Source organism: Pararge aegeria, chromosome 7 (genome assembly GCF_905163445.1).
Source record: "Pararge aegeria chromosome 7, ilParAegt1.1, whole genome shotgun sequence".
NCBI lineage: Eukaryota > Metazoa > Arthropoda > Insecta > Lepidoptera > Nymphalidae > Pararge > Pararge aegeria.
The window spans coordinates 17,143,251-17,163,756 of record NC_053186.1 but is presented as its reverse complement, the minus strand read 5'-3'; the positions used below and the strand labels follow the sequence as shown (position 1 = coordinate 17,163,756).

Genomic DNA, 20,506 nt, shown 5'->3' with positions numbered 1-20,506 from the left:
GGGTGGATAATCCTTTTACCATACCGACACACCACTGTCCATACTGACGATGGTGGGTATGAAATCATAGCATAACCATCATGAGATATGGATTATGTTAAGGTATTTCCGAGCCAACCCTAGATTAGCCTTGATAAACAGACAGATATACAGACATACCTGTAATCGCTAAAGTCGAAAAGTTCCGCGCCGCATTCGCCTATTCTGAACAAGGTTTATCCGACATACATACGTACAATCGCTAAAAAACGGTTTGCGATGAATTCGCTTCTCAAGATCCTACTAACATTATAAATGCGAAAGTTGGTATAGATGGATAGATGTTTGTTACTCTTTCACTCAAAAAGTACTGAACTAATTTGACTGAATTTTGGAATGGAGATAGATTATACCCTGGATTAACATTTTGCTTTTTATCCCGGGAAAATGTATCGTTTTCGCAGGATTCATGAAAAACAAAAAAACCGTGTACGAACCCGCGGGCAACAGCTGGTCTAATATATTACTTTAGGTTAAGGCTAGTAAAAGTTATTGTGTGTAGGGTTGTAACTATCGTTGTTAGGTTAAGGCTCTATTCAGATATTTGGTCCGGACATCAAAATTCCGGAAAGACGGAACCGTGAAACATGTCAGGGATTCAGTTGACAGTTTATTGGTAGAAGATTTGAACGTGGAATCATCTTGGGCTATATGACGTCAAAGATAAATGGATACTTATACTTTGCAACTGATTTCTATTTTACAAATTATCCTTCAAGAGCTTTAGAAGTGTGGACCATTTGAAGCTTTAAAGCAAGGTACATAAGTTCTATTTCTACTTTGACGTTACATTGTTTTAATGGTCTAAAATGACTACCACTGAGAGGGTATACAAATCTCAGTACTGTCGGTACTGTTTATAAACGTTTCAGGGAAGTAGGCGTCAGTTTTTTCTGTTTTCATTCCGAGTAATAAAAGCTTCTACGATGCGTCCAGTCGTTTAATAGGGAATAGAGACTTTAAAAATATCTGATGACCTCAGGAGCGCTTATGTCAGTGCATTTTCAGGACATGCTAAAGGTACGGGATGCCCCTGACACGCATAAGTGTGTCTTCAATACAAATACTTGGATTTATGATACTTCTCATACCCTGACTGAACGCTAACAGCGAACGTGGCCCTGACCTGCATGTACATGAATGTCTAAGGAATAAATATGCCGTGATGTCGGTTTGCGTCAGCCCTAAGCTTCACGTCCGCGAATCTGTAAAGGTGGGGTCCCACAGCCCGTGTTATAACAGGCCAGGCCGGCTTCACGTCCGCGAATCTGTAAAGGTGGGGTCCCACAGCCTGTGTTATAACAGGCCAGGCCGGACCGTGCGACGCCTGTGGATGCCTGTGCGTCTGATTACGTTTCACGCCGTGCTGTTCCCAAGGTGTGTGCCAGACTGTACCAGCCTCAACTCGAATATTAAATCGTTCGTCCAGTCCATCATGTGCGTGTACGCGCACGCGCCGCAGGTAAAATGAATGAGTTAGAACCGACGCAGACGCGCCCGCACAGGCCACGGCAGGCACCGTCGCGCCGCGCCGCGGCTCGCCTTTGAACTTACCGACTCCCGACGGATCGGACGGGCGACTACAGGCTTCATCGGGTGCGACGGTTCCCATGGCCTGTTAGTCTGGCCTGGTGCGATCTGGCCTGTCATAACACGCGCCGTGGGACACCATCTTAAAAAAACATGAGTATTGTAAAGATAACATGCTATGTATCATTAAAATAATATTAATAAATAAAAAAATCTATTAGCAAATCTGTTAGGGCCAAAAGGAAGATTAATGTTGAAATAAGGGTTTATGGAAATAAATGTCGTAATTAATGTAAGATCTCTAGGGACATGTCGCAGAGAGAAAAATTGTTTGCTCGTGGAAGCAGTGATGTTTCTCTGAATTATATTCATATTTGCGTTCGTATGTTATAAACATCTACACAAAGAAGAGCAAAATATTTCTCGTTGTGAAATAAGTGAACTCTGTGACGATCCTTAAAAATAAAAAGCGACGCTTACTACTATTAAATAAAGTACAGTCTGGCTTGCGCATTAAAGAACGCGTTCTATGTATTTATCACTGCGTGTGAGAGGTTGTTATGCTTTATTTCTGATTCTAACTCCACGCCCGGCAGGGTTTCTAAAAATTAAAAATCTTTGCGGTTACTAATTATCTGCAATATTGCGTAACTGTATCGCCGCAATCGCGCTTCCAACGCGCTATAGTCGCAAGTGATAAGGCTAAGAGCCTACGCACACGGCGTGTTTTAACGCGCCGGCGCAAGCATGTTTAAAGAACGCGCGCTCACTGATTTGGAGATGACAAAACAGACGATTGTCGCATTTATACGCGCTGTTAGACACTGGCACTTCGTTGAGATAAGCACTAGAAAAAGTTTATTTAAAATTTTATAAAAATTCTCCAAATATTAGATACTCAAATCACTTAACGTTCGTAACGCGGACCAAAATAGGTCTTTCGACAATTTGTGCTCAGGAGATCAGCTCATTGTTGAGCCAGCTGGCAGGCAGAAACCAGGTTCGTAGCTGGGCAGCCTCGGCTAAAACTGGAACTGACTGTTTATCGAAATTGCACTGCCTTTTAAAAAAGAGACATTGTAAATTCGACTTCCTTAGTACGCAAATAAATAATAGTGTGTAGCAATATGTATGCTAGTATGGTAACAGCGCGTACTAAGCGATACAGAAGAGAAGCGTTAAGAACTCGTCTATATAAATTGGTGGAGAGTGGCACGGCACGGCCCAAATACGCGCGACTGCATCGCGTTTTAATCGATACAAACGACCGTTCACAGCGCTATTAAATTTTTTGTACGTGTGAAAAGTTTTAGTGCGTCTGAATATCGTTTAAAGCGTCCTTTGAACGTCGTCAGCGCGTGAAACGAACGCCGTGTGTAAAGGCTCTAATAATATAATTTTAATTAATACACGCTAAGATGGTAAACGATAGTCCCTAGTACGATTTTACGCTTAGTAAAAGTTGGTGTGGTATTTTGTGACATATCTAAAAGCACTAGTCAGAGTTTAGTCGAGTGGTAGTTGCGTGTAAACCTTGTGTTATATTGACTATGTTGAAATAAAGTTTTACATTTTTTATGTTTGCAGTTTTATTTTATAATATCTTTTTTTTTCGGATTGTGCGTAGCTGATTGACCCTAATGATTTTAAACAGCGTCACGCGGGCTTGTTGGCGTGCCTCGGAATGGGGCTCTGCCAGGGAGAGTTTGAACCCTGGGGCTCGAAGGAGCGAAGAGATCGTCGGTCTTAGGGCGCCTTTTTCATATCATTGCCGTATTGCTTGCACTGTGACCTTTTTACCGGTAGTACAACTGCATGGTAATCTAGATAATATATAAGGTGTTTTGAATAACGGTTACAAATTTGTTCTACACACATCTGATGGTAAAAATATTATACATATATCGATATTTTGATTCGCTCCTAGCACAGTAAAATCTCATGTATGTACCTAGTCACCCACCCAGTAAATGGGATCAAGGCCCCTAATGGAAGTAGGGTTACGTCCAAAAGCTATTTTTATCATCATCATCATCATCATCATATCAACCCATTGCCGGCCCACCCAGGGCACGGGTCTCCTCAGACAAAGAGAAAAGTCTAGGGCCGTAGTCCACCACGCTGGCCCAGTGCGGATTGGTGGACTCCACACACCTTTAAGAACATTATGGAGAACTCCAGGCTTGCAGGAATCCTCCCAATGTTTTCCTTCACCGTTGAAGCAAGTGATTTTTTTATCACTCAAAACGCACGTAACTAAGAAAAGTTAGAGGTGCGTGCTTGGATTCGAACTTGGCCCCCCGAAAGTGAAGTCGAGCTCCTACCCACTGGGCTATTCACCGCTTAAAGCTTTTTTATAAAAATAATAATTTGCTAATTTTTAAATGCATAATATGTGTTTGAAACAGAAGTACCTATCAATAAAACCCAATGATAAAATGCTGTAAATAAAAAAGCTCCATCTCGTAAAAAGGCGGTTAGAATACTACAGCATCGACAGATTTGAAGGCGAACATAAAACAGTCTATAAAAATCTTTTAAAAGTGTCAATTAATGTCCATTTTATTTGAGAGGGCTTACAAGACACTTTAAGCGACGCGTTTGTATTGGAATGTACGCATTGTTCATAATGTACGCATTGTTTGTTTGTTTGTTTGAAGTCTTTATTGCACACACACATTTTATTCAAATTAAACAAAAATACAGAAGAAAAAAAATAGAGCGTGCAAAGGCGGTCTTGTCACTAAAGCGATCTCTTCCAGACAACATTTGAAGTGAGGAAAAAAACGAAGGAACGGGTTGGTGCAGCAATTTAAGTTTAAAAATATATATTTATATACATATATACAAAATAATTATAATAAACTACTCACTCATAAATTCTAATACTACCCACATATTATACGTAATATATAAAAGAATATACATATTTATGCAGTATATTACATACTAGGTATAATATTACATAGATAAGAAATGGTTTGCCAAACGCTTCTTGATTAAATTTATCAAGAAATAAAATTATCGCATTGTTAATAAAGTACGCATTGTTCATAATGTACGCATTGTGTTCATAATGTAGGAATTCAGGTAAATAATTTATCGAACAGGCTTAGTTCTGCCGCCTACGCAGTGAAGAAGATACGCCACAGACATATAAACTGCTAGGAATATTGGTCTTATGTATCCGCTATTCAAAAGTTCGGCATTTGGCGATTTGACGTTTTGTATGCTTCTTCCCACCTTCAGAAGGCGTCCTTAACAGTTTCTTAACCATGACCTGGACGTGGTAGAGCTTTTTTGACAGCTCGTCTGGGAAAGTACTACCGCCATCGCCATTTCTGAGTTCCGGTCCGAAGAGCGTGGTAGCCGGTGTAGTCTAAGTATTTCTGAATTTTCTCTGGTGTGCGAGCCATGGCTGGTTACAACCCTGAAACAGGAGATTGCAGCAAAGGTTTAACTTGTATAAAAATTAAGTTATCTCAAATTCATGTCAGGCTCGAACATATAAAGATTTTTTTTCAGGAGCTGACACCATCTCTCTAAATCCATCAATTAATCAATCAATTTTTATTTAGCTTGAATATGGTACATGCAACATGTTTACATAGGTGTTAATTAATTTTTATAAGTGTCACATATCCTGCCAAGATTGGCGTGCAAAAATTTGTCGTTAATAATTTTAACAATTTTCAATATTAAATAACTAGTCACATTTAAATTAATTACAAGTAAAAAAAAAAGGTAATAAAAAATCAAATAAAAAAAAAATACAATGAATTAATGTATGTCTATAATTATTTCAATTTTCCATTTAGGTAGTCATTTATATGATAATAAAGCCTAGCCAGAAGTGTGTCAAATAACACTGGGTTGAAACCAGGGATTGAAATATAAAGTTTTTTATCAGGCCAATACATGTGCTAACCTACTTATTGTCCTATATACCTATTTTACGGCCAATTGGCGCAGTGGACAGCAACCCTGCTTTCTGAGTACAAGGCCTTGGGTTCGATTCCCACAACTGGAAAATGTTTGTGTGATGAACATTAATGTTTTTCAGTGTCTGGGCGTTTATCTGTATACCATTCATCAGTCATCTTAGTACACAACACAAGCTACGCTTACTTTGAGGTTAGATGGCGCTGTGTGTATTGTCGTAGTATATTTATTTATTTATTATTTATTGTAATATGTTATTAACAACAACGACGCCGACCAAATAATAGTCGCCCGCCCACTTAGCATCAGCTGCAGAAAGCTGCAATAACTATAACTCTAATATCTAACTAATAACTCTAATAACTATAGAAATATACTATTAGGTATAATAATAATAATAATAAAATAATAAAATGTATTTTCAAGAAACATTGTAAAATGATGGTACAATATCGTTTACATGGTTTCAATAGTTATAAATATTTTATTGACAGATATGAGTAGAGTGATTATTATTTTGATAATATCTTTAAAAGCACCCCACGCTTTTTTTTAAATAAAATATATTTTTTATTCACACTATTATTAATTTATATTTATTGAAATTTTTAACACTATTCTTAAATTAAATTTATTAAAATTTATTTTCTATTTTTTAGTTCGGTTTTCTATAAAAAGCGTGTTTTTTAGTTTTTTTAAAACTTTTATTTATTTTCTACTTTTTAGTTTGGTTTATTTTAAACTGTTATTTGATCTAATCTACTATCAATTCCGTGATAACTTATTTAAAACAGCCCATTAAAAAGTAACAGCTAACGCCCTCTACCATCTAGTAGCTTAATGTTTTCTGTGGTATTTGTTAGGTACGCGAACGCCATCTGTAAGAAACGCCATAGGTTTTTTTACATTTGGGTCTAGGGTTTTTTACATTTGGGTCTAGATGGCGCTGTAGTAATTGTAATTAATTATTCGAAAAAACTAAAAAAAATCTTATTTTTTATATTGAAAATTGGAATAATCTTCTCAGATTAGTGTATTGTCATCGATCCTCGATATGTCTACAAAGTTTGAATCAAATCTGATCGTTCAAAGTGGGTCAAAATCGCGCCCAAAGAAGTCGGTTACAAACAAACATACAAACATACAGGTGAAGCTAATAAAAAGCTAATAAAAAGGTTTCGATTCGAACAAACACTCTTATGGCTGCGACGAAGCTGCAGCCACGTTGCCGGTTAATCCAGTCGATCTGAATTACGAAAAGTAATTGCAATCGATGCGATTATTGCAATCTTAGTCGCTATAGCCGTAACATTGTGTTTTTTTGGAAATCCCTATTAAATGGGAGAGAATAACGAAGTAATAGATACTTAGAGTAATATGATTAAGAGTCTGAATTTTATTAAGTACCTGCTGTGTGTGATTTAAAGTCTTAATTTTATAATGTAAATCATGTTAGTGACTCTACATTTTAGGTAATCTCTGAAAGTGTGATACATTAAATAGGCAAATCGAAAGGATCTCGTGTCGGGAATATAAATGTATTGTCTCCCACAACTTTAACAACTCTCAGAAGGGCTAGCACAAACAAGAGATAAAAATCATATCCCCGATTATATAATTAATTTTCGGACGAGTTCTCTCAAAAAAGAGTTTTAGATAGAAACTATACACAAGTTTTGTAATACATCAGTCAAATTAGTTTCATTTAATGTCATTTTCAAGTATTTGAATCAAATAAGCACTTTATCCGTTGGCTTAACATGGCTGAACGTAGATTAGACAGGCATGGATTTTAATTATGACTTCTCTTATTATAGTCGTAACATTCACAGCTAACGTATTGTTTATTTATTATAGCTAGTTGTTTACCTCGATTTCGTCTGTGTTTGTTAACTTTTTCTCTCCTCTGGAACTGTCTGTTTTCCCTGTATTGGGGATTTTTTTCTTATTCATTAACTACTCACACATAATATACATCACAGGTCTTAATTAAAAGGTGTAAGCATAAATTCAGAAGATTTTTTCCGTACACCCAGTAGATAAGTATATTGACATTCAGCTGAATGCTACAAAATCGTTACCATGTCGGATGAGGTAGGGTAGGATGATGATCTATGATTAAACCTAGTATGAAATACCTTAGCAAAGGATGATGGAAGATTATTCTAGATGACGATTTAAGTAGGAGGTCCCGGGTTCTATTCCCGGTAGGGGAAGTTTGGGAATAATATTTTTTGAATTTTCTCTGGTCTGGACGCTTTGGCCGTGTTTGAGCGTTGACGCTAGACTTTGGCTGTGGCTAGTTACCTCCCCACGGAGAAGTGCCGCTAAGCGATTTAGTGTTCCAGTGCGATGTCGCGTATGAACCGACATCCGCTCTAAGCTTTCACAAAACAGAAAAAATCTAAAAATTGTTAAACTATACAATGATGTTGGAAAACAGCAATCTGCTGAGTTTCTTGCCGGCTCTCGGTGGAATCCTTTCGAGCCGGTGTTAGAAGAGAACGTTTCGAATATAAATAATGTTTGAACTGTAAATATTCGTACGTAGGTACCACAACAATCCATCGTGCAAGCCTAATTGGATAATAGGGGAAGGTATATAAGTTGGGGTGGGTAGCCTTGCCGCCGGATTGTTTACCGTCAGCCTTAGCGACCTGTGAGTAGCATTAGCTTTACGAAACATTTAATAATAATAAAAAAATAATAAAATAGTTTATTCACAAGAATGTAGGTACATAGAGTTTTTATAATGTAAAGTAATTATTATAATATTTGTAAAAACAAATGCGTGCCTCACAAATTATATTGGTGTGTATGTAATAAATGTGTGTAATGGTGCCATTTTAAAATCTACTGTCCCTGATTTAGGTAAAAACCTGTATTACAGGCGACAGTGCTCTCCTTAAATTGTTGTTTCCGATGATTGAGTGTATGATTGTGCGTGTGTGAGTTTGCGTCGCGTAGGTAATTGTACTCGCGTATATGTTTGCTTATACAAGATAATTATTATATTAAATTATATATACATATATAAATTTGTAGAATTACTCAAAATTGCTATTTTTATTCAGCAGGCGCGTACAAATTTTTTGTGATTTGAACTCAAGATGAATATTAGAATCTATTGTGAATACCATGATTATTATAAATAATAAAAATTAGGTCAAGTGCGAATTAGATACGTGCGCATAAGGGTTTCGTACCTATGAAGTATGATTATAGGTATATAACGTACGTATTGTGTTAAGTTACACAGAAACCGTGTTCACGACTATATTGAAGCATCAAACACCATTCCACTTTAGTAGTGTTTCTCGAACATTCGGTAAGTCACTACATTCCATTTAGCAGTTAACAGTAATTATTTTAACTCTAATGTTCCGAACATTTACCATACATTGGGAAAATGTGAAAAAGTTTTGCGCGCGGTGTTTTCACTGTTCCTGGCCATATTGTAATTTATGCAATAATAGCTGAATGAGGGTTCTGTAAGTTCTTAATTCTATGTTGAGTTATCATGAATTGAGCAGTGTGGTCACGACTCACAGCAGATTTACAATACACTATCCCTTAACTTTTGAATTTTTTTAAATTTAAGTTTACATGAAATTTAAGTTTAGAAGCAGGCGTTACTTTGCGGAAATCTATGATATAAGTATTATCAAAATTAAGCTTAATTTGCTATACTCCGCGAAAAGCAGGAGAATCTGTGTGGTGTAATTTATAACTAGATAGAAAAATGAATGTTAAAATGTAAATTTTTGTTGTTGGAAAAGAGCAACTGCTGAGTTTCTTGCCGGCTTCTTCTCGGTAGAATCTGCCTTCCGAACCGGTGGTAGAGTCACTACACACGGACAGACTTGAAGTTTCAAAAGTGCTTGTATTAGGCCTACTTGAAATAAATGAATTTTGAATTTAATTTCTTCAATCCTTATACTCCACACCAAACAGATCGTCGGCAATATACCCTCTACGCACGTTTCGCTCCGACACCGGAGCATCCGGAGATGTTGACTTTACAATGAATAATTGTTAACTTTAAGCTTAATTTTGACAATATTGTGAACAATAACATAACTTAACCGCTAATTAATGAAACGATGATCACTGTAAAAGCATGAAACTGCGTAAAACTGATCACGCCCACCTCCAAAACTTAAAATTTACCACTGTTCACTGGATACAAGTGCACAATGACTTTGTCAATGCTATGTGCACTTATAATTGACGTGCATATCATGTTTTTGTGTGTGTCCATGTTTTTGTGTGTTTGCTATATTTAAAATCATGTAATATGGATGTTGTTAGTGCTCTTATTAAATAAATAAACTTCCCGCGGGTGTCTTACGAGTCGACTAGCTAACAATATAACAGAGAACGGGTGGCCTTTAGTCCACTAAACTAACTAGTGGACTCTTATATTCTATTGATGATTAGGTACGCCTTAAAAGATATTTCGTGAACGGTAAGGGCAGTTGATTTCTAAAACATAGTTGATAACTCTCAATTTTTTTTTGTTTTTTGATTTCGAGGCCATCGAAATTTATATAATTTTTTTTTGTTCCACTACAAGTTATCCCTTGACTGCAATCTCACCTGGTGGTAAATAATAATGCAGTCTAAGATGGTAGCGGGCTTACCTTTTAGGGATTATCTGGAAAATCGCACTGGAACTGGGCGGGCGTTCTTATATTTGTCAGCTGCTTTATAAAGTTAATAATATTACAAAATTAGGAATTCGGTAATAATTCGTAGTTATTTTATTAGCTTGACTTACCACGATATACCTTCGCTATATTTAACTTTGTTTGTGATTTTATAATTATTATTTAAAAAATTTAATTGGCAGGCCGGTGGGTAGACTGGCGGGTACAAAGTGTGCGCCCTGTGCCCACCACGTTGAGGCGTAGGGACGTTGTTAAACCTCGTGTGCCTGTAATACACCTGCAACTATGCCGTTTAGACCGGAACGTAGCAATGCTGCTTGTCAGTAGTACTTTCCCTCGGTCGGTCACAAAATGGTTTATTCTCTCTCTCTACATCGTGTTCCTCATTGCTGAGGATCGTGACCCCTTCCACTTTTCCACAACCTTTTGGACGATTTTGTGCCATTTGACTCGGCTTTGAGCAACGTTTAAATCAGTATGCACTTTGGTGTCGAGAGCAGTGCGGATTTGATCCGACCAACGAATCGGGCTACGTCCTCGAGGTCTTTTTCCTTCCACTTTGCCAGTGACCACTATCTTTTCAAGATTGTCTCCATCTCTTCTGGCAATGTGACCGAAGTACTCGAGCATCCTCTTAAGACAGGTGGTTGATAGCCCTCTTGTAATTTTAAGCTGCCTCAATATCGATGCGTTGGTCCTGTGTGCCGTCCACGGGAATCGCAGCATTCTCCTCCAGCACCACATCTCAAAAGCGTCTATACGTTGTCTATCAGCTGCTTTAATGGTCCATGTCTCAGCTGCATACGTAAATATAGGAAAAATAAGTGCGCGGACCAGACGCACTTTTGTCTTGATTGAGATATTCCTGTCTTTCCAAGTCCTATGTAGCTGTGACATTGCGCTTTTGGCCAATCCGAATTATCTATTAGGTATTAATTATATGTGTAGTATTAGAATTTATACCATTTATGTAGTTTAGTTTGCAATATTTTTATGTAGGTAGAAATTTTTATTGCCGCACCAACCCGTTCCTTACATAAACTACTATCGCTAAAGGTTGTCTGGGGGAGATCGCTTTAACGATAAGACCGCCTTTGCACACCTAAACTAGTTTTTTATTATTTTTTATTTGTAAATGTGTTTCTTTGTATTTTGTGTGTGCAATAAAGAATTTAATAATAATAATAATATTACTTAATACTAATAGAAACAGTACACAAGTTAATGAATACTTCATCAGCATACCACCGGCTGTAGGTACCTACGTACTTAGAAATGTATACAAGCATAAAACGATAGGTACATTCTATTTGTAGAATACAAAAAAATATGATCCCATAACGAAAGTCGTAGTAACGGAAGCCAACGTAATAGCATTTCGTCCGTTAATCGCATAGGATCATGCCATTTGCTGTCACCTGCGTGGGTATAATATGTTTAATTGAATTGTTCGCGATCTCTCTATATGCTTACACGACACGTTTTGCGAGAGATTAGCAATGTGAATAACCTACTTACAAGTTCGGAGGTCGTCACTTTACCATAGATTATAATAATAGTCTTATATCTTTAAACGAGCAATTCTTGTATAGATATAATTGGACTCTCGGAATCGGCTCCAACGATTTTCATAAAATTTAGTATACAGATTTAGGATTCATTTTTATAAAATGTCATTTTATTTGTGTTTTCCGGTAATAACCGATTTGGTGCAGACGAAGTTGCACGGGTAAGCTAGTAATAATTTATTTTTCAAGAATGTAGAGTATTTATAATATTAAATAGAATCCAGTACATTTTACCAGTTGTTGTGTGAATATTTCACAATATCAAAAATGTTACAGTAATGAGATTAAATGAAGGAAGTACTTAACAATTTATTATAATTCAATAGATTCATAATTTACTTTCTTTATTTATTTTTTAAATATATCAAATTCAATAAATGCTAGCACGGAATTATGAATTGTCTGAATATTAACAAAAAGATTATAATTCAATACATGTAGAGATTTTCTTGATTGTGGTACCATGTTTATTTCTGCCGCTAATCAGCATTGTTGCAATCCTGTGTTCCGGTCTGAAGGGTATGGGTGCCGGTGTAGTTACAGGCGTGTTAGGTTTAACAGCTACGCCTCAGGTTGTTGAACACGGGGCAGAACTTTGTAGGAAACGTTACTTGCATACCTACCTACCCTGCGAAGCGTTGTTCTGTTTGAGGCACTGATTATCCATCATCAGCTTGGTACGTCAATTATTACTATTAAAAAAAAACGCGGGCAAAGTTTGCTAGCAAGCCGCGGACTGAGGCTCTGTGAAGAATTAAGCTGTGCTCTTGGGCTCGCAGATTCGATTTATTGGCCGAGGACGCTAATTTAAGGCCGAACTTCGTCTCAGAACGAGAAAAGTTAAGGCTGTAGTAGGTACACCACACGAAATGTAAAAGACAAATATTAGTAAATCAGCTTTGCAGCACGTGTAGTATATTATATGAGACCCTGAATTTAATCTGAAATTGAATAAAAACTGCATAGTAACACATTTTTTTTTCTTTATTCCTAACCTTAGTTGAAAGGCGAAGGTATATCACCATGCAGCCAGGTAGATAATAAATAAAAACAACATAATAAAGCCGCTAGCCGTCAGTGACGGACAGAAACTGACTTTGGATATTTTTAGTATCTCCAAGATATTGGTTATTTCAAGTTAAATCTTTTTGTTGACAGAGGTCGCTTGAGGGGACGTACAACTCTCCGATCTCCAATTTAACCGCCAATCTGATCTGGTATCAAAATGGAGGATAAAAAGGATTTGGAGAGCGTAAGTATATTATTATTATTGCTTGCTACCAAGATATTGAAGAAGCAGGCGTTACTTTGCGGAATTTCATGATTATACATTATGAAAATTAAGCTTAATTTGCTATACTCCGCGAAAAGCAGGAGAATCTGGATGATGCAATTTATAATTTCTTCTATCCTTACACTCCACATCAAACAGATCTGCTACTCTCAGGATTCTAGATTGCAACACCTCTACAAACTTTCGATCCCTTGGGATATACCCCATCGCCCGTAATGTAAGACATTGCTTTTACCCCCTTGTTGCACAATCTACTATTCCATATCGAGTCGAGTTGGGATAGTAATCATAAAGTCGGTAGTTATCACACTCACTTGTACACGGTTGCCAGGGCGTTTACACCTAATTGACATTGACCGTAAAATGAAGCGCATTTAACGTGACTTTGTACCTAGTTTGTATGTGATTTAACACCCACTGCGCAATGCTGTGATTGTTATTGGATTATGTTGACATAGGTTTTTTGAGGGTTACTAGTGAACTTCAAATAATTAACGATAGATAGCATATTTTAAATCTACTTCCTACCTAGCGTTTGTTTCGGTTTTTGATAAGTTCTGAGAACCAAAACATGCTGTAAGCTTTTTCAATTCAAATTTTGGTCAAGCTCAGTTTAGATTTAGGTAAGTATATCCCGTACCAATGAAGAATAGATTTTATAAAAGCCGGCCGCGTTCTCATTTACACAGTATTCGCATGCCCTTATATTGTGCGAAAGAAATCACGACATCGGTCGCCTTTTATAAATCTATTTACACAAATACCGTGAACGTAAACCTAACGAACGTAGTTACCACTATCACCTCACAATTATGTTAACATTATATAGGTATGATAGTCTAGTAGACAATTTGAAAATGGTACAAAATAGAGATACTGCTCTTAAAATTATGTGCGATTGCTCATTGGATCCGGAATGGCGCTTAGAAAAATGTGCCAAAAGCGTGTATTCATTAGCAAAAGTTATAAACAAAGATGAAAAAAACATTGCTTTTCGTTTTTTGCCAATATTGCCATAAACTATTAATATTTAAGAAATTTCAAAAAAAGATTCTGAAAGAGGAAATTTCCAATAAAAAATATCCAATATGGGGGACTCCCAAAGATCCCCTTCTCCCCTATTTTTAGACCATTTGAATATTAGATCATTTAAGCTTGTTTGAAAATGTTTGTTTACTAATAATTTATTCAGTAGCCAATTTTACTCTCCGTCGTTTCAATTAATTCTATGCCAAATATCAAGTTGATTTGTTGCTTATTAAGGCCGTGAAGAAAGGACAAATAACCACACTTAACGTATATATAATTTTAGTTAAGACGTAATTTTTTTGTCTAATACCTCTTACACATTTCTAAAAAATATTTAGGGTGACCCTGGGATGGTTCGGCGGCAGTCCATGAAGCTGCCGACCCTTCCGAAGGCCCTCACTCTGCAAGAGAAGAAATACCTCCTCGCTGTGGAAAGAGGGGACATGGCGAACGTTAGAAAGTAAGTTTTTACCTACATAAAAACTAGCAGTCCCTCGAAACTTCATCCACGTATTAGTCAACCTTAAAAGAGACACATATACTGTCCTGGACTTTTTTTAGAACTTTGAAAGGCGAACAACTTTGTAATACATGATTTTATCGAAACTTTAACCGTTTACGCAGTGGAGGAAGCAAAAGCTCTCCAAAGGAAAAAAAAACCATTGCACCAATTAAGAAAAATTTCTTGATTAGCGTGATGTTATAGGTATATAGCCTTCTAATTAAATTAAAAATGTTGGAAAAAACATCGTTAGGAAACCTGCACGCCCCAGAAGTCCTTCATAATTTTCTTAAAAGCGTCTGAAGTCTACTTCGCAAACATTTCTTTAGAAATATAAATAAAAATTCCACATTACATAGTGATAAAAATAAAAGTTAAAAACAGAGAACCAAGAATTCCATTAGGACGAATCACAATCAAAGCTTAAAATTAAATAACTCAAAACTAGAGTTAGTTTGTCAATGTAGATTTGTATACAATACAATCGGCCCCTCATAAACCAACGAAACTACGGTCCCATTGATCATAATTGTTGGTAAGACAGGTAGCGCCCTCTAGTTCCTAGTATATACAGTCGAGTTGCTTTAATGCAATCATAGATGTCACTAGCAACATTAAAACAATCTCTCTTAGTTAAATTGATTTAAAATGTATTTTTGATGCATTAATATTTCATATTTTGTTATTACTAATGTAAATTAAAGTTGATGATAATATTCATGTAAAAAATAAAAATTCAAAAAGAGTATTTAAGTACATTTTATATGTAAGTTCTACATCGCGCTATTGAAGTTTTTGAAATATTTGGATATATATAGAAACGTGATTCCATTATTAGTGTACTTGCTTCGGCAGTACATATACTAAAATTGGAACGATACAGAGAAGATTAGCATGGCCCCTGCGCAAGGATGACACGCAAAATCGTGAAGCGTTCCACATTTTTTGAAGTTTTTTTTATAGAACCTAGGTGGTAGCGATATCTAGCTTTTGTGCGTGATTTCGTTCGCGTTACTTACAGTCTTTACAAATCCCACGGAAACTGACAGTTCTCCCAGGAATTTTTTGTAGGTAATAGGTAGATAACAGTACAATGTAAAAATAGGGCGGCGCTGGAAGAGGACCTTAGTCCAGCAGTGTACTTTTATAGGCTATTGATGATGCGCGTTACTATCTTAGACCGCAGACTCCACCGGTGAGATTGCAGTCAAAGCCAAGTAGCGAAAACTTTCTAAAACTAGTCTATTCTAGTGTTGAAGAACGTGGGGATAAGACTTGGAATAATACTATTTAGATACAGAATGAATGCTTGAGAAGGTAATGCTTCTTCTTTTATACGGCTTAGGTACCGTTCACAATGTTGACAACAAAACGAACCAATAATAATATTTTATGATATTAGTTTCCGGTAAGTTATTTCACAAAATATATTGTTATTATTCTGTTTTGAAAGCATTAAATATTTACACTAGTATTATTACGAATTATATGAAGCAAAATATTATATATTAATGAATCTTGTAGTGACGTCACAACATGTTTATGGCGTAGCATAGGTATCAGCCAGGGGGAGAAACCTCTAACACTAGTCTAATCGATCAGATGCAATTTGTTAGTCAAGTTGGTATCTTTTTTTTATTTCACTACAAGTTAGCCCTTGACTGCAATCTCAACTGGTGGTAAGTAACGATGCAGTCTAAGCTGGTAGCGGGCTAACCAGTTAGGGAATAGTTATACCCCTATTAGGTTTCTATGCGACTTCGCACCGGAACACTAAATTGCTTAGCGGCACGTCTTCGTCGGTAGAGTGGTAACTAGCCACGGCTTCAGAAATTATAAATTCCAAAATTGTTCCCGCCGGGAATCGAACCCGGGAACTCCAACTTTAGTTCACAGCGCTCACCGCTGCGCCAGGGAGGTCGTCAACATCCATGTATCGCATGAGCAAGCAAACTAATTATTGTTCAAACTCTAGTGGCCACGAGTATCTAGTAATAGGATTTTGGTCATTGTATAGGTATACGCTATTTTCATTTCGACGTCCAAAATTATTTATCGTTGGTCCAAGTTCTATTGTACAGCCAAATTAGTGGAAATTCATGAAATATTGCTCATTGCCCCGATTTAACTGTCCAGGTATTTGTCGTTCATCACATTCATTTATTTATTTAGAATAACCACCAGCATTTTTTCTTGTCTAAGTTTCTAAGCAAAGTGAATATCGTTGTGAGCTAAGTGAATGTGTAGCTCAGTACTGGTTTTCACAACGTTTGCAAATAATTTCAAAATTAATTACATTTCAAATATAACTGTATTACAAAATAAATGGTTATAGATTTAAGTTTAAATTAATAAGGTTGTGATATTTAAAAATAAAATAGACATAAAAAAAATTTAAAAAGCAAAAAAAATATTAAAAATCTAAGTCCAAGTTTGTTTAAGCTAATAACCCATTACCGGCCCACTACAGAGCACGCGTCTCCTCCAACAATGAGAAGGGGTTAAGGCCGTAGTCAACTACGGTAGTCCAATAATATTCACTTATAATACCACAAGAGCTTTGTTTTTTTACAGTTAACAAATAAGAATTTCATAATGAATAAATATAGCAAAATATATATAGCAACTACCAGAGAAAATTTTCAAAAAATTATCAGTATAATACCATGTAGGTTGTACCACGTGACGTCGAATGGTGCAATTCTATTGGTCGATATTTGGGTCGGAAAAATAATCATATTATATTGCTCTCCCGTGTTTAAATACAACAGGTTTTTTTAAACTTTTAATAACACGGCATTCTTAAGAACGTTCCAGTAGTTCATCGGCTGAGTTATTCAATTTTTTATTTTTTTATATTTATAACTAGCGTACCCAGCCCGCTTCGCCGGGCTAGATTTTGCTTTATTTTATTTAAACAATAAACTTAAATCATTAAATTTTTTATTTAAGTCACTGTATTCATTCTGTTCTATTCTCTTCTAGAGCGGTGAAGATCATTATCTACACCCATGTACACCCAACAAAAGAATATCATCATCATCTATATATATAAAAGAGGATGTTTGTATATATGTCATCGATAAACTCAGAAACTATTTGACCGATCATTATGAAAATTGGTATGCTTATGTATTTTTTCACGGAGAAGGTTTATATGCTATGCCCATTGATGTAACTCCCCACCAGGCGGCGCTGTCAAGTATCGACTTCCGCCCCGTTCAACCGATTGTCATAAAAATTGGTATGACCATGTATTTTTCCACGGAGAAAACGAACATGCTATGTGCATTGATGTAACTCCCCACCAGGCGGCGCTGTCAAGTATCGACTTCCGCCCCGTTCAACCGATTGTCATAAAAATTGGTATGACCATGTATTTTTCCACGGAGAAAACGAACATGCTATGTCCATTGATGTAACTCCCCACCAGGCGGCGCTGTCAAGTATCGACTTCCGCCCCGTTCAACCGATTGTCATAAAAATTGGTATGACCATGTATTTTTCCTCGGAGAAAACGAACATGCTATGTCCATTGATGTAACTCCCCACCAGGCGGCGCTGTCAAGTATCGACTTCCGCCCCGTTCAACCGATTGTCATAAAAATTGGTATGACCATGTATTTTTCCACGGAGAATGTAAATATGATATATATAGATTCTTGGAAGTGTTAGAAGTAATATAGGATACTTTTTATCCCGTCATTAAGCTCGGTTCCTTTGGGAGAGGGGATGAGTGTTTGACGATTTAACATCATAACTCCGACAAATTAGAACTGATTTAAATAATTATTTTTGTACTATACAGGTATATGTGTTTAATTGTGTGCCCAAACTGTGGTTGGAGATAGACGACAGAACTCCTCAGCGGACAGCAGCAATTTAATGCCACATCAAAAAACAAACGCAGACGAAGTCGCGGGCAACAGCTAGTAGTAAATAAAATCTGTATTAGACAGTTTGACAGTTCAAAAATAGGGGTGCTCCCACCGTCACCAAACTTTACAGGATTACTCGTCAGGTCAATCCGGAGATTCCCTGAAAGTTTCATTGAAATCAGTCCAGCCGTTTCGGAGCCTATACGGAACATCCTCCTCCTTAGTCGTTCACTCTTGACAGAGTGGTACATTTTCTTTGGCTACAGCAGCCCCCGCGATGCGCCTCCACTTGTTACGATCTTCAGCGTTTCTGGAACATTGCATACGGAACATACTCACACACTTTAAATAATAAATAAATAAATATACTACGACAATACACACACCGCCATCTAGTGCCAAAGTAAGCGTAACTTGTGTTATGGGTACTAAGATAACTGATGAATATTTTTATAAATAATATATATAAATACTTATTATATACATATAAATACCCAGACACTGAAAAACATTCATGTTCATCACACAAACATTTTCCAGTTGTGGGAATCGAACCCACAGCCTTAGACTCAGAAAGCAGGGTCGCTGCCCACTGCGCCAATCAACCGTCAATTTATATATTCATTTCTCTTTTATATATATAGATAGATTAACGGATCAGGCCGATGATATGGGGAAAACCATAGATTATAAGCAGATCAGAACTTCGCAAGGCCTACAAAGTGAAGCCCTGTGTCCATAAATCTGAGGCGTAGATAAGCTAAATGCCTGTAGTAACACCGACAATCACGCACTTCATAATGTTGCTTGGCTGCAGAAATAAGCATGATAGTAGTATTTCTCCGGACGAGCGCTGTAGCACATATTATAACCTCTATAGTACAATAAATATAATTACTATTGTATAAATCCTTATCCCTACTAATATTATAAATGTCAATGTAAGTTTGTTTGTGACGCTTTCACGCAAAAACTACTTAAGCGATCCTCATGAAACCTGCAGTATGTTATCCTTTTGTTTTCCTCATCCTAAGGTTGCCTGGAAGAGATCGCTACAAAGCGATAAGGCCGCCTTTTGTGTACTTCTTATTTATTTATTTGTATTCTGTCTGTGTTTTTCTTTTATTCTTCTTCTGTATTTTTATTTGTGTGCAAATAAAGAGTATAAATAAATAAATAAATAAACTTCGTTCACATATTCTTGGAAGTGTTAGAAGTAATCGGTTCCTTTGGGAGAGGGGATGAGTGTATGACGATTTTACACCATAACTCCGACAAATTATAACCGATTTAAATAATTATATTTGTACTATAGAGGTTATAATATGTGCCCAAACTGTGGTTCTAGATAGAGGATAGAACTCCTCAGCGGACAACAGCAAACCCCTTATCGGCTTAGCAATACTGAATACTTTATTTTTAAATCTACAACTAAATTTAATGCCACATCAAAAACAAAATCAAACGCAGACGAAGTCGCGGGCACAGCTAGTGTAAAATAAATATTAAAAAAAAAACAATTAAAAATTATATTTAATTTATCCTTAGGATGCTCCAAAAAGCCATACGGTTGAAGGACATAGACATAAACTGCGTGGATGCCCTCGGCCGTGGAGCTCTTACGATGGCGATTGAAGGGGAGAACATGGAGATGGTGGAACTACTTGTGGTGATGGGCGTGAAGACCAGGGACGCACTCCTGCAAGCTATCAATGCGGAGTTTGTGGAGGCTGTTGAGCTGTTGTTGGAGCACGAGGAGCTGATCCATAAGGATTCGGGGCTGCACGTAAGCATTTCATTAAACTTAAACTCTCTATCTGTACGTCGTGCTCCTCATTGCTGATTACATGAAAAATGTGTACATGGTAGTGAGATTATGACGATAACCATATTTGTAAACTTAAACTACGAAGGTTCTAAACGTGCCCTGGTCTAAGAAGAAGCCCACAAAAAATTTAGCTTGATGTTCTTCTTGATGAAGACACCAGGTTATTAACTAAGCTGTGCTTTACAAGCGCACGTTTTCTGAGCTATGCATTTTTCAAGGGCCATAG

At 36.8% G+C, this 20,506-nt stretch overlaps 1 protein-coding gene and 1 non-coding gene across 3 annotated transcripts in view; both read left to right on the top strand.

Moving 5' to 3' along the window:
- Nucleotides 1-8,152: 8,152 nt before the first annotated feature.
- LOC120624898 (transient-receptor-potential-like protein) overlaps nucleotides 8,153-20,506 on the top strand; it is a 38,191-nt gene continuing 25,837 nt past the window's right edge. For both annotated transcript variants that reach the window (XM_039891678.1, XM_039891677.1), the window contains exons 1-4: nucleotides 8,153-8,170; nucleotides 12,908-13,001; nucleotides 14,411-14,532; nucleotides 20,001-20,238. In XM_039891678.1, coding sequence (XP_039747612.1) covers nucleotides 12,975-13,001; nucleotides 14,411-14,532; nucleotides 20,001-20,238 — 387 coding nt within the window. In that variant the 5' untranslated portion in view covers nucleotides 8,153-8,170; nucleotides 12,908-12,974. The remainder of the gene's footprint in view (nucleotides 8,171-12,907; nucleotides 13,002-14,410; nucleotides 14,533-20,000; nucleotides 20,239-20,506) is intronic.
- Nucleotides 15,414-15,520, top strand: LOC120625479. The gene has a single exon (XR_005658807.1). It is a non-coding gene; the product is annotated as a U6 spliceosomal RNA (small nuclear RNA).